Source organism: Ochotona princeps, chromosome 8 (assembly GCF_030435755.1).
Source record: "Ochotona princeps isolate mOchPri1 chromosome 8, mOchPri1.hap1, whole genome shotgun sequence".
Classification (NCBI taxonomy): domain Eukaryota; kingdom Metazoa; phylum Chordata; class Mammalia; order Lagomorpha; family Ochotonidae; genus Ochotona; species Ochotona princeps.
Window position 1 is genome coordinate 24,994,421 of NC_080839.1, and position 14,666 is coordinate 25,009,086.

The 14,666-nt window shown below is 40.6% G+C and overlaps 1 protein-coding gene across 1 annotated transcript in view; it reads left to right on the forward strand.

Moving 5' to 3' along the window:
* The window catches only part of M1AP (meiosis 1 associated protein), a 68,556-nt gene that overhangs the window by 7,052 nt on the left and 46,838 nt on the right, over positions 1–14,666 (forward strand). The window contains exons 3-4 of the mRNA XM_004590785.2: positions 10,994–11,179; positions 13,127–13,295. Coding sequence (XP_004590842.2) covers positions 10,994–11,179; positions 13,127–13,295 — 355 coding nt within the window. The remainder of the gene's footprint in view (positions 1–10,993; positions 11,180–13,126; positions 13,296–14,666) is intronic.

A 14,666-nucleotide genomic window follows, 5' to 3' on the forward strand; every position in this document is an offset into this window, starting at 1 on the left:
ATTTTTAATATGATCAAATAATTCTGAACATTTTTAAGGAATCATGATAGGATTCATTATTAAAATATTAGAATTCCTTTTATATCCATTGTTCCTTTAATATAAATAATTCCAACCAAAATGATTCATTTCTCTTTAAAGCAAGATTTCAGAAGAATGTTCTTACTGTGAAGATCTCCCCAATTCTTTAACTTATTCATGAAAATAAAGAACTTTTTAAATTATATATGATCTCCAATGAAACACTAGGACTCAGAGTGCTCTAGTTTATCTGTAACACTTCCTCACTCTTAATAGCTGATGTTCAAATGCAATCCCTTCTAGATGACAAATAATAGAGATACAACATATTAAACAGCATTAAGATAAACTCCAAAAAGAATATGGTAAACTATTGATTTATGCAGGAAGGGGAGAGTATAAATAAGACAAGGAAATATACTAATTTTTGTCAGATTCATAATGTTGAGTTAATAGATAGTGCTAGGGGCTAGCACCAAGGCACAGTGGGCTGAGCCTCTGCCTGCTGCACCATATCCCAAATAGGCACCAGTTAATGTTGTAGCTATTCCACTTCCAACCCAACTCCCTGCTTAATAGCTTGGCAAAGCAACAGGGGCTTACAGATAACCCACATCCTTGGGACCCCTGTACTCATATGGGAGGCCAAAAGAAACTTCTGGTTCCTGGCTTGAGATTGGCTCAGTTCCAGCTCTTGCAGCCATTTGAAGAGTGAACCAGTGGAAAAAGATTATTCTTTCTGTATTGCCTTCTGTCTGTGAATCTGCCTTTCCAATAAAAATAAATCAATCTTTTTTTTTTTATTACAAAGTCAGATATACTGAGAGGAGGAGAGATAGAGAGGAAGTGGAGCTGCCGGGATTAGAACCAGCGGCCATATGGGATCAAGGCGAGGACCTTAGCCACTAGGCCACGCTGCCGAGCCCGGAAATAAATCTTTTTAAAAGAGGAATGGAAATACTACATATCAAATTAGGGGCTACAGAAAAGTCAGTGCAAAGAAAAAAATCCATACCTTTAAACTATATTAATTGAAATAGTTCAGATTATATTAACTGACAATAAAGACAAAATAAGTGAAGCAGAAAACTCAAGAATAAAAGTAACAGCAAGACAAAAAAAATTTTAATTAAAAAGTAACAGCAACAAAAAAGGGCTAAAGAAAGTCAAAGGAAGGAAATAATGAAGATAAAATTGAAAATTAACGAGCACGGAAATAGAAACTAGTACAAGAACAAAATATGAACAGAATCAAAATCTAATTCTTTCAGGAAAAAGAATAGGAAATACCTAAACCAGTGGTTAATCTAGTTTTTGGGAAAAAAAGAAGGCACTTACACACAATGTAAAATATAGTGAGGGGAAAATAACTGCAGATAATTAATTGTGCATAACAATGTAATTACCAAACATGATCTTAGGAAAACAGAGTATCTAAACTCACCATTTTCCAGAAAAGTAACAGGGAAAGTTCGTGAAATCTAGCTTCTCCAGAAACAGAGCACTGAACTCAAGCAGTTTTGCAGGAACTCTGCCTGCATACTAGCCACCAGCTGTAGCTCACCTGTTACTGGAGGGTTGCTTCAAGCTTTCCAGTAACCACAGAACAACCTCAAACGAGTGACTGTCTCTGCCATCTGGTGTACTACAACTATATCTTTCTCTACCTCTCTTCTTCTCCCTATTGCTCTGTCTTTCTAATAAATAAATAAATGTTTTAGAAAGAAGGAAAGGGAAGAGGATGGTATAACAGATTGAGCACTGCCTACAACAACCCTGGCATCACACATGAACACACCATTCAAGTGCCAGCTGCTGCAGTAGCTACCTGCTTCTGTGCCTTAGATACAGCAAAAGATGGCCCAAGCACTTGGGCCTCTGCTCTCCGTGTGGGAGACCTGGGTGGAGTTCCAGGCCCACTCCTGGCCATTACAGCCATTTAAGGACTAAGCTAATATATGTAAGCTCTCTCTCTCACGCTCTCACTCTCTCGTTGTTTTTCAAATAAAAAAGTCTTTATGTACACATGTATACATAAACGAGGGATCTGAAGGAAACCAAGCAGCTGAGACTCCAACTGGCACTCTGCTTTGAGATACTAGAATGTCAAGCAATTTCCTGCACCATAATGCTGGCCCCTCAAAACAAAAATTTTGTAATGCTAAATAATGATAAAGTTGGTAGGAAAAAATATATTCAAGAAATGCTCAGGTAAACTAGTTAGCCACGTAGAAAAAACAAATCTTGACCCATACTCTGCAGCTCACAGTAGGAACATTTCCTGATACAGCAAAAAATTTAACTACACAGGTACTAAAATAGATTATCAGTCTGGGTCCAAGCAGCAGAAAACTTACACAATGATCTAAACAAGGAAAAATTATATGAAGAATTTTAAAATAATGTAACATACTTAACTGGTTTAATGGACTACCCATAAAATACAAGGAAATCTATATGGTATCCTTGAATTAAGGGAGAATCCTAAGGAAGGACAAAACGCGATATTAAAAAGCCACTTCAAGGTGTGACCACAGAATTTGTCAGAGCTAACGTTGCAGGTAAGAAATCAAATCATTCTCAGCACAGAGGAGGAATAATCAGAAATTTATTTGCAATTAAAGAGGAAGAAATAGTTACATTCAGAGCATCACGAATGAGGGGAAAGATGCCAGTGCCTGAAGCAGCTTGACTTCTTGGTTAGGGAAATCCAGAATAGCTTTTTTTTTTCTTTTTTTACAAAGTCAGATGTATAGAGAAGAGAAACAAAGAAGAGCTTCTGTCTGATGATTCACTCCCCAAGTGACCACAATGGCCAGTGCTGTGCCAATCCTAAGCCAAGAGCCAGAAACTTCCTCCAGGTTTCCCACATGGGTGCTGGGTCCCAAGGCTTTGTGCCATCCTCAACTGCTTTCCCAGGCCACAAGCAGGGAGCTAGATGGGAAGTGGAGCTGCTGGGATTAGAACCGGCCCATATGGGATCCTGGCACATTCAAGGCAAGGACTTTAGCCACTAGGCCACCACGCCGGGCCCCGGAATTGCTTCTTTAGGATCCCAGTCAAGAGGTCTGAACAGAGGATCCATCTCTGTGCGTTGAGATTCCAAAGTGTCTCTCCCAAGATCCCTTAAAAATCATTCTGAACAAAGGTGACATCCTTCCAAAAGTCCTTATGTGAGTTGTTAAGGTGTCCTTTCTCCCAGGAAATGGCACGGAACCTTGAAGAGCAAATATCCATCCTTGATCCATCCATATTTCAAATTTTAAAAAGCTTGCTTTTCTCTGTAGGTGAGCCAAACCCCCAAGAAAAATAGCACCTATTGCTCTAGAGTTTTGAACTTATGGCACAAAGAAAGGACCTGAAAATCTTGACTTGAGTATTAACCCTTCATAAACCTAGAAGGTTTTCCAAGGTTAGGATTCAGACCTGGTTGGAAATGATATAGTTGTAGTCTATAAACCAGTGAAGTTGGCAGACTCTGTATATCTGACTTTGCAATTTTAAAAAAAAAATCTTAAAAAAAAAAAGGAAAAAGAAATGTAAATAGTTTGTAAGCATGAAAGTACATTCAACCTTTATAGTAAAAAGAGAAATGCAAATTAAAACTACGAAAGAAGTGCCTGGCATGATGGCTCAAAGACTAAATCCTCCCCTTGCAAGACCCGGGAACCCACATGGGTGCCAGTCTGTGTACCGGCTGTTCCACTTCTCTTCCAGCTCGCTGCTTGTGACCTGGAAATCAGTATAGGATGGCCCAAAGCCTTGCGACTCTGCACCTGCATGGGGGACCCAGAAAAAGCTCCTGGTTCCTGCATTGGATCAGCTGAGCTCCAGCCATTGCAGCCACTTGGGGAGTGAACCAGAGGATGGAAGATCTTTCTGTCTCTCTTCCTCTCTGTTAATCTGCCTTTATAATAATAAATAAAGAGAATAGGAAATATGCTGTCACACTGGTATAGTTAGCACAAATTTAGCTTTCAAAATAAAATGCTTTGTATTTTGTTCCCATTTTAGAAAATTTAAATACAAATGTATTCTTTTTTTTTTAATTATTTATTATTTAACTTCAGTAATTACATTGTATTATGTGACACAGTTACATAGATACTTGGGTTCTCCCCACCCCTCCCCAAACCCTCCCACCATGGTGGATTCCTCCACCTTGTTGCATAACCACAGCTCAAGTTCAGTTGAGATTTCCCCATTGCAAGCGTATACCAAACATAGAGTCCAGTATCTTATTGTCCCGTCAAGTTCAACGGCTTCTTAGGTATACCCTCTCTGGTCTGAAGACAGAGCCAGCAGAGTATCATCCCAGTCAATTGAAAGCTCCAACATACCATCAGCAAAAATTTACATCATTATGGAATTAATTGACATAGTAATGAGTAACCAATATGTTAAAAGTAAATGCGGGTTCCCAGCCACCTTCTGTGACCACCTCACCTATACTTCAATTTTAGTTTATACACAACATATAACATTCAAAACATAACATGTTATACATAACATCATATCATCTTAAATCAAAGCAAACATGTGGTATTTAACCTTTTGGGATTGGCTCATTTCCCTTAGCATTATGGTTTCCAGTTTGGCCCATTTGGCCACAAAGAACTGCATTTTGTTTTTTTTAATAGCTGAGTAGTATTCCATGGAGTAGATGAACCATAGCTTTCTTATCCAATCCTCTGTTGATGGGCATTTTGGTTGTTTCCATGTTTTTGCAATTACTGATTGTGCTGCTATGAACATAGGAGTGCATGTTGGTTTCTCATAGAACAAGTGTTCTGGATATATTCCTAGGAGTGCTATTGCTGGATCATACGGTATGTTGAATTTGAGTTGTTTGAATATTCTCCATACTGATTTCCATAGAGGCTGTACCAGCCTGCAGCCCCACCAGCAGTGGAGTAGGGTCCCCTTTTCCCCGCAACCTCGCCAACAAGTGTCGTTGGTGCAAATGTATTCTTATAATTATTGTCAACATTGGGAGTTAAAAACACTTTCACTATTGGTTTTTCCTAAAACAGTATCAGGGGGAAAAGTAGATTTCCTTTAACAGCATTAAATCAGTTAAGATTAGATTCAACTGTAGGCAGTAGAAACACCGAAACAAAAATAGCTTAAATAAGATACAAATTCACTTTTCAAATAATGCTAGGCAACTTAGAGCTGGCATAGCAACTTCACAATCATTAGGAGACCATTCTGGTTTGTTGTTCCATCATCCTACCACCATCTGCTACTTAGCTACTGTCTTGGGGTCCAAGCTGTCTTCTCTAGCTCAATCTTTTATACCAGGCAACAGCAGAAAGAAGAAGGGAGAGCAAAGCTACTCCCTCAGCCTTTAAGCAGACTTACTAGATGTTGCACCTGCCATTTCTGCTTACATCCTGTTAGCCAAAATTTAGCTACATTGAAATACACAGCAATCAGAGACCATAGGAAATGTAATTGCTATTCTTGTCACAGTACCCAACTAAAACTTGGAAGGCCTATTACCCAGAAGAAGAGGATGGATATCAAGGGTCAGACAGGAATTTCTGCCACCAGAATAAACACACACAATGGGAGGGAAGTATAGTCAAATAGTAATTGACTAAGCAGTCTCAAGAAGGCTAAATCTTTTTTAAAAGATTTATTTATTTTTATTGGAAAGACAGATTTACAGACCAAAGAAGAAAGGAAGATCTTCCATCCACTAGTTCACTCCCCAAGTAGCCAGAATAGCCAGAGTCAACCTGCAGCTAAGAGCCAGAAGCCAAATCTCGGTCTCCCATGCGGGTGCTGGGTCCCAAGGCTTTGGGCCGTCCTCGACTGCTTTCCCAGGTCATAGGCAGAGAGCTGGATGGGAAGTGGAGCAGCCAGGAGATTAACTGGTGCCCATATGGGATCCCGGTACTTGTAAGCAAAGTATTTAGGCAATTGAGCCATCATTCCATGCCCAAGAAGGCTAAATCTTAAGCCAAAGAAGAATCCACTTTCCACTGTCAAAATCAAAGGCTCCAGAATGGGCAAACTAAGTACCTTTGAAAGTGAGAATGGCAGTAGGGTTAGAAGTAGAAAGACCATTGAACATCTGTTTAAAAAGCAGCTTGGGGGCTGACACCGTGCTAATCCTGTCTACAATCATTGCATCCCATGTGGGCGCCAGTTCATGTCCTAGCTATTGCACTTCCCATCCAGCTGCCTGCTTATGGCCTGGGAAAACATCAGAAGATGGCCCAAAGTTTTGTGATCCTATACCTACATGGGAGACCACAAAGAAGCTCCTGGCTCCTGGCTTTGTTTCGGCTCAGCTCCGGCCATTGCAGCAATTTGGAATACCAATGGATGGAAAATTTTTCTCTCTATTTCTACTGTTTGTAAATCTGCTTTTCCAATAAGAATAAATAAGTCTTAAAACAAAACCAAAAAACATGGCTTGACTTTTCCATTCTTCCTTCTCCAGGAGTGAGGCCTGTCCTCCATCCTTTTGCCATCAGAAAACTGAGATTTTATCTCTAGAAGACCCCTACCCACAGGAACACCAGGCAGGTTCCCTACCTAAATAGGGAAATTGAATTAATCTTTTTTTTTAAGATTTATTCATTTTATTGGAAAGCCGGATATACAGAGAGGAGGAGAGACAGAGAGGAAGATCTTCCATCTGATGATTCACTCCCCAAGTGAACTGCAACGGCCGGTGCTGCGCCGATCCGAAGCTGGGAACCTGGAACCTCTTCCGGGTCTCCCACACGGGTGCGGGGTCCCAATGCATTGGGCCGTCCTCAACTGCTTTCCCAGGCCACAAGCAGGGAGCTAGATGCGAAGTGGAGCTGCTGGGATTAGAGCCGGCGCCCATATGGGATTCCGGGGCATTCAAGGTGAGGACTTTAGCCGCTAGGCCATGCCGCCGGGCCCAGATTAATCTTTCATATTGAACTTTGAGACCTCCCCTGCAACAACATTTACAGTCCCTTTCCTTCATTTGGTTTCCAGACCTTGTCCCTTCAGAAATATCTTTCTTTAACAAGAAAATACCTGAAAGACACTGAAGTCAGAGATTGTGCAACAAACTGGCACAGGCAAATTACTGCAGATAAACCTACTCAACAAGCCCTGCTCTTGCATTCAGGGCTTGCAATCTTATTTTTCAGTGCCCAGTTTGTAATTAGATAAATAAATGAATCAAGGATCAATGTACAACTTAGGAAAAAATATTTTTATGGTCTTTCTATTCATTTGAAAGGCAAAGCTTCAGAGAGAGAGAGAAACACAGAGAGATCTTCCATCCACTGGTTCACTCCCCAAATGGCTACACCAACCAAAGTTTGGCATGTCTGAAGCCAGGACCAGGAGATTCCTCAGGGTCTGTCACGTGGGTACAGGAGCCCAATGGCTTGGGTTGTCTTCAACTTTCCAGGCTGTTAGCCGGGTGCTGGATACAAAGTAAAGCAGCCAGAAGTTGAACCAGTGCCTAAATGGGACACTGGCACCATAGGCAATGGTGTTACTCGCTGTGCCACAGCACCAACCCCTAGAAAAACTTCTGAAATGCAATATGCATACCCAAACTGAAATACAGGAAATTTTAAAATTAAAGGGAAACAATAGAAGAAATAGATTGTGTAAGAAGAAACTCACAGGCCCAGCGCTACGGTATAATAGAGGAAGCCTGAGCTTACATTTCCACATGGAAGCCCATTCTATTCCCAGATACTCTACTTTCAATCCAGCTCTCTGCTAATGTGCCTGAAAACGCAGAAGATGGTCCAAGTCGTACAATCCCTGCACCCATGTGGGACCAAGAGGAAGTACCTGGCTCCGAACCTACCCAGCTCTGGCTGTTGTGGCCATTTGGAGAGTGAATCAGTGGATGTAAAAATATTTCTTTGTGGCTCTCCTTCTTTCTCCAAATTCATCTTTCAAAAAAAAAATAATAAATCTTTTTAAAAAGAGAAGAAACTCAAAGAAACAAAGCTATCCTTGATGTCCTCGGGAATGTGAAAGATATTCCATCTATGAAATAAAAACAGGGCCTGGTGCAATGGCCTAGTGGCTAAAGGCCTTACCTTCATACTCTGGGAACCCAAATGAATGCCAGTTTGTGTCCCTGCTGCTCCACTTCTCATCCAGCTCCTTGCTTGTGGCCTGGGAAAGCAGTTAAGGATGGCCAAAAGCCTTGAGACCCTGCACCTGCATGGGAAACCCAGAAGAAGCTCCTGGCTTTGGATCAGCTCAGCTCCTTCTGTTGTGGCTCCTTGGAGGGGTGAACCACCAGATGGAAGATCTTTCTGTAGGTCCTTCTTTCGGTAAATCTGCCTTTGCAATGAAAATAAATAAATCTTTAAAAAAGAAAAAAAAAAAGAAAAACAGATTGTTTTTTTAAAAAGTCAAAATTGGGGCCAACCAGCTAATCCTGTGCCTACAAGTGCTGGCATTCCATATATGGGTGCCATGTTCCAGGTGCTCTATTTCCCTTCCAGCTCCCTGCTGTGGCCTGCAAAAACAGGAGGGTATGGCCCAAGGCCTTGGAACCCTGGACTCATGTGGGAGACCAGGAAGTAGCTCCTGGCTGCTGGTTTCTGGCTTTAGATTGGCTCAGGTTGGCCGTTGTAGTCATTTGGGGGAGTGAACCAATGGATAGAAGATCTTTGTCCTTCTGTTTGTAAATCTGCTTTTCCAATGAAAATAAACAAATCTTAAAAAAGAGAAGACAACTCATCGAAGCTGTGCAAGTGGTGCTTCTTGATCCTTCACAGATGTCTTAAAAAGTCAACGTGAACAAAAAATGCTTTTGCAAATTGAAATTGTGATAGTTCAAGTGAAAAGGACAATGAAAAATTTAGTAATAGCAGATAAAGTTGAGTTAAACTCCAAAGAGCAAAATAATGGGAAATAGGAGAAAAATACTTAAAAAGATTGGCAAACTAGTCCTGGGTGCCCAACACCCAAATAATAAGAATAATTATAAGAGAGAATATAGAGAATACTAGAGAGGAAGTCATCAGACAAAATTAAGAAAATTTCCGAGAACAGAAGAATGTGTTTCTAGATTAAAGGGGCCTACAAGGTGCCAGAACAATGGATTAAAATATACACCAACACAATTCATGAAACCTCAGAAAATTTGGAGCAAAATTAAAATCTTATAAGATTCAAGAATGAAAGAAACAGTCACCTACAAAGAAATTAGAATTATAATGATTTAGTCTTCCCAAAAGCAGCTTGGGAAATCAGATGACAAAGTCTTTAAAATTATGGAGGAAAACCTGTGTAGTCAAGACTTCTCTGTCCAACAAAATCATCAATAAAGTTTATACGCAGAGTGACACTTTTTTCTCATATAAAATACCAAAAAGTATATTTTCTGATACAGTAGCTATGGGTGGCAGTAGTTAACTGAACATTTCAAAATAGCTAGTAGGTAGAATTTTGAACACAAATGAATGATACATTTTTGAGATAATGGATATGCCAATTGCCTCACTCCAAGAATTTCCCATTTGAATAAACATATTGAAATTTCACATTGTACCTAATAATTATCTACAATTAGTATGTTTCAACTAAAGATTAAATATAGGGATAGATGTTTGGTTTAGTAGTTAAGACACTGATCGAAAAAGCAGAGGGACAGAGAGAGGATAGACATAGAGGGAAAGAGAGATCTTCCTTCCGCTGGTTCACTATGTCTTTACAACAAACAAATACATATTCTAAAGTTTGTAAAAAAAAATAGAATTAAAAGATTTTTTATAAATAAAATAGAAGGTCTTGTTCCTGTACTTTTTAAACTAAATAATGTTCCACTGGATTATATCTTGAAGAGTGATGTTATACTTTTATTTTCAAATATTAATAAAGTATGTTAGAAGTTACTTCTTTAGCAACTACTTACAATTAGAACTTAAGAATCTAGATGTCAAAATGCACATAGGAGTATGTGTTCCAGATCCTCTGGATATGTAGAACAGTTACAGCCTACTAGGCTATCCCTTCATCTAGTATATTCTCATGACTTTCATGAGTAGCTTTCTTCCCATCTAAATTACAAATTTTCTTTGCATGAGAATTATGTCCGTCCAATTTCTTGTGTTTTCCCAAGTGGCTTTGGCAGACAAGCATGAAGCGAAGACAGCCAGGAAGCTGAGTGAGACACTCCAGCAATCTTTGTACGCTGGCAGTATTGTAGCTCTGGGAATGAAGCATGTGTGTGTCTTGCACATATGCTTAGCACTGCACTCTGATCAGGAAGATTTCCCCGTTGCAAAATATGGCTCCTCTCTACCCACTGCCTCCCACTGATAGATGGAATCCCTTCTAATTATATTCATGAATCTTCCATTTGTACTTATTAACAATGCATATGTCCTTGGGGAAAGTGGCATTGAGCTAGAACCAAATTAAATTGGATTAATTCCTAAGAGCAAATTTTTATAAAGGACAATGTGGAGCATGAAGAGGTCTGGTGTTTACATAACTGCAGAGTAAGCCAAATGTCTTCTCTTTAATTAAGTGGCCCTAAGGACCCCAGTAAACAGGACTTCACCAGTTCTGAAATGATCAACTGCATCAGTGTCCACTCTGCTAGGCAAACACTGGTTTTAACAGAGAAAATTTTGGTGCCTACGCTGACCAAGATATGAAGATAATGTCCAAGAGTAGCCTGTTAATCTACAGTTTTCAGATCACTGCAAAATAGCCCTAAGCTCACATAACTGGACCTTCCACTGAGTGAGTGAGTGAATGAACTAAAATACTTTCCTGTTTCCGGAACTCTATCAAAACCTTTCTGGGTATTTTTCTTCTGTTGTAAGGAAGATTTTAGTGCAGTGCTTGGAACATTGGTAGGCCTTCAGAAGAGACTGGTCAAATGAGCAAATTTTCAGGAAAGGAAGGGAGAGAAGGGATTTCTGAAGAGTAATTAGGCTGCCAATTAATCTGAAACCTGGGTCACTAATGATTTGCTTCTTTTTCTCTGCAGCAGGTGAAAGGAAACTTTGCTAGGCTGCAGGCCTGCATCTCAGAGCTCCGCATGCTACAGAGAGAAGGTTGTTACAGGCCACAGGATGTGTCTCTGCAGCTGGCAGTACAGGATGGGCTCCAGCAGTTCAAACAATACAGCAGATATATGACCAGGAATGCAGCTCTTACCTGCACTTCCCTGGAGGTAAGTGTTGCTGGCGGTTAGGACTCTAAGCCATCTTCCCATTTCAACCCATTGAAGTATCACACTGTCATCCTTACATGAGTCTATTTAACACACATCTAATATAATTATCAAGGCTACATCTTTAGCTCCCTGCACACAGAGGGCATGTTCCTCATTTTCCTATAACCTTTATATTTCTAAAAGCAGAGATGGGGAACCAAAGATTGCAACCCAGTGGGTTAAGCCACCATCTGCAACCCCAGCATCCATATCAGAGTTATGGTTCTGAGTCCTGCTGCTGCTCCACTTCTGATCCAGCTCCCTAATAATGCATCTGGGAAAGCAGCAGAAGATGATCCTAATACTTAGGCCTCTGCCACCCACATGAGAGATCCAGATGGAGTTCCAGGTTCCTGGTTTTGACCTGGCCCAGCCCCAATCATTGAGGCCATTTGGGGAGTAAACCAGCAGACGGAATATCTCTGTGTGTGTGTGTGTGTGTCTGTCTGTCTGTCTGTCTTCCCCCTCCCTCTTTTACTCTGCCTTTCAAATAAGTAAGATAAATCCTTTTAAAAATAGTAAGAGATTTTCAGAGAAGTTTGAAAATATGGACTAAAGTGAATTGTAAAGAAAACTAAAATTGAAATCAAACTTGAATATGCCATCTGCCACTAGATTTATAAACTTATAATGCAAACATTAAATACCTAGGTTGATGCCTATGTATAGAGTACCCTCAAGTAAATAAAATATTGACACCAAATGAGTATATTTTCTTGGGATTGACAAACATGTCAATGTAAAAATTACTACTGTTCTGGATATTCCATTGAATACATGAGGAGGTGTGAATTAAAGCACTGTCAATCTCTGATAACCTCAGGCATGAAACAAATGAGTTAAAAAAATGTCATTTGAAACTTTTCATTTTTAGTTCTACATGCAAAAACAGCTTAGAAGGTGCCACCCATCAATGGTAATTTACAAGTAAATAGCAGAAGGACTGTAAACAACTCTTTTTACATTCCTAAGAGAAATGCAGTAGGAACACACTGCTGCCTCCAAAGTTGGATACGGACATACAAGCACAAAAAATCACAACCTCAGCAGCAGGAACCCCCGCAGGAACCAGTCCTGGACTGTAATGAAGGAACTGCTGGAGGCTCTTTGGGGGCAGAGCTAAGAGTGGAAAACTCCAGGGCACCCAGTCTTGGGGGGCCCATACACTTCTGTGAGTTCACCTGTGGGAGTTAAGCCAGATCCTCACTAAACATCAGAGGGGGATTCCCTTATGTCTTTTATGGGAGAGGGGAAGAGGTTCTTTATGAAATATGCCAAAGCATTTTGTTTTTACCAAGGTTGTCTTCAGTGAAATTTAGTTAAATAGAGCCTAACATTTTGGCTGTAACATAAGACCCTAGCTGAGGTTAGCAGGTTAGCATTGTGATACAGCAGGCTAAGCCATGTCTTGCTATGTGCGCATCCCCTATCAGGGTGTCTGATTCAACTCCATCTATTCTGGACTTGCCATCCAGAATTCCTGCTAACGTGCCTGAAAGGCAGCAGATGATGGTCCAAGCACTTGGGTTCCTGCCACCTACATGGGAGATTCAGATGGAGTTCCTGGCTCCTGGCTTTAGCCTGGCTTAGCCTTAGCTGGTGCAGGCATTTAGGGAGTGAACCAGCAGGTGGAAGATTTCTTTGTCTTTCTCTCCATCCAACTCAATCTTTCTTTCTCTCTTCCTCTGTCTCTATGACTCTCCTTCTCCCTCCCTGTTAATCTTCCTTTCAAATAAGTAAGTTAAAAAAAAATAGTTTAGCTTCTCTGAAGAAAGGAAAATATTCAACTCCAGCCCACAAGAATCATCTTGTCCAATCCCAACTGACCTGAGTAGAGGGGAGGGAACCTGCGGAACAATTGTGAACCTACCACATTCACTGAAAGGCTGAGTCCTTTGTTTACAGATTACCGTTCTGACTTCCCACCCTGGAAAAGAAGTGGTCAAACAACTAGAAGAAGGATTGAAAGATACAGACCTGGTCAGGGTCAGGAGACTTCAGGTTGTCGAAATCACAAAGGAAATCCTTGAGCAGGTGCACTCAGCATCTCCTGTTGAAGAGCCTAGCATTGATGGTAAGAACTCTTCTTCAAGTAAAAGCAGTGGTGATATTTTAAATGAGTAGCCATTTTCAGGTTAGTAACATTATTTTCCATGGTCTTTTTGTGTTTTTAGATGATAACTAAAGCCATCAGATTTCATTGCAGTTCACATAGGTTTTTCTAGATGGTGGGGTCAAATTGTTTATTACTGTATTTCAGAACGGAGTGATAGTAAAAATAAAAAGTAGTAAAACTGAAATAGTATTTTTTTAAAAAGTCCCTTTCCTTCTAATCTAAAGAGATTGAAATATCCCTCCCAATGCTCCTCTATATATGTATATACATATGTATACACATGTACTTGCTATCATAATGGGATCATATTGTACCTAATGTTCTGTGACCCTCTTTGCCTGTATATGTTGTGTAGCTGTATCAGTAAATATAGATCTATCTCTCTTCTCTTTTTTTGCTCAATTTTATTTTGAGAGGAATATCCCAAGTTCCTTTCTTGCTAGTTCAAGCACCAAATGCCCACAGCAGCCTCCGGCTAGACCACATGAAAGCATGGAATCAGGAACTCAATCCAGGTTTCCCATGTGTGAGACAGGAAGCCAATTATTTGAGCTGTAACTACCCCCGGAGTTCTCTTAGCAGGAGCGTGGAATCAAGAGCAGAGCAGAGTATGAAACCCAGGCACTCCAACGTGGGATGCAGCTGTCATGATGACAAACCCCCTTCTCATTTTCCTTCTTTTTTTTTTAAAGATTTATTTATTTTTATTACAAAGTCAGATATACAGAGAGGAGAGACAGAGAGGAAGATCCTCTGTCCGATGATTCACTCCCCAAGTGATCACAACGGCCGGTGCTGCGCCAATCCGAAGCCGGGAACCTGGAACCTCTTCCGGGTCTCCCATGCAGGTGCAGGGATCCAAAGCTTTGGGCCATCCTCAACTGTTTTCCCAGGCCACAAGCAGGGAGCTGGATGGGAAGTGGAGCTGCTGGGATTAGAAACGGCGCCCATGTGAGATCCCAGAGCATTCAAGGTGAGGACTTTTAGCCGCTAGGCCACGCCGCCGCCGGGCCCAGTCTCTTCTCATTTTCTAATGACTGCATGATTTTTTATTGTGTACTTATACTGCAGTTTATTTAATCACTTGTTATGAAAGCAATTTGTTTTATTATATTTTGCTATTAAACCAATGCTCTATGAATAAACATATGTAGTATTGGTATCACGGACCAATGATAAGTTTAGTCACAAAGGGTCCTGCAGACAAAAAGACCCTATTGAACTGCTTAAAATCTTTAATATATCAGGAGGCCTGGCACAATAGGCCCTAGTGGCTAAATCCTCACCTTGCATGCACTGGGATCCCATATGGGTGCCAGTCTGTATTCC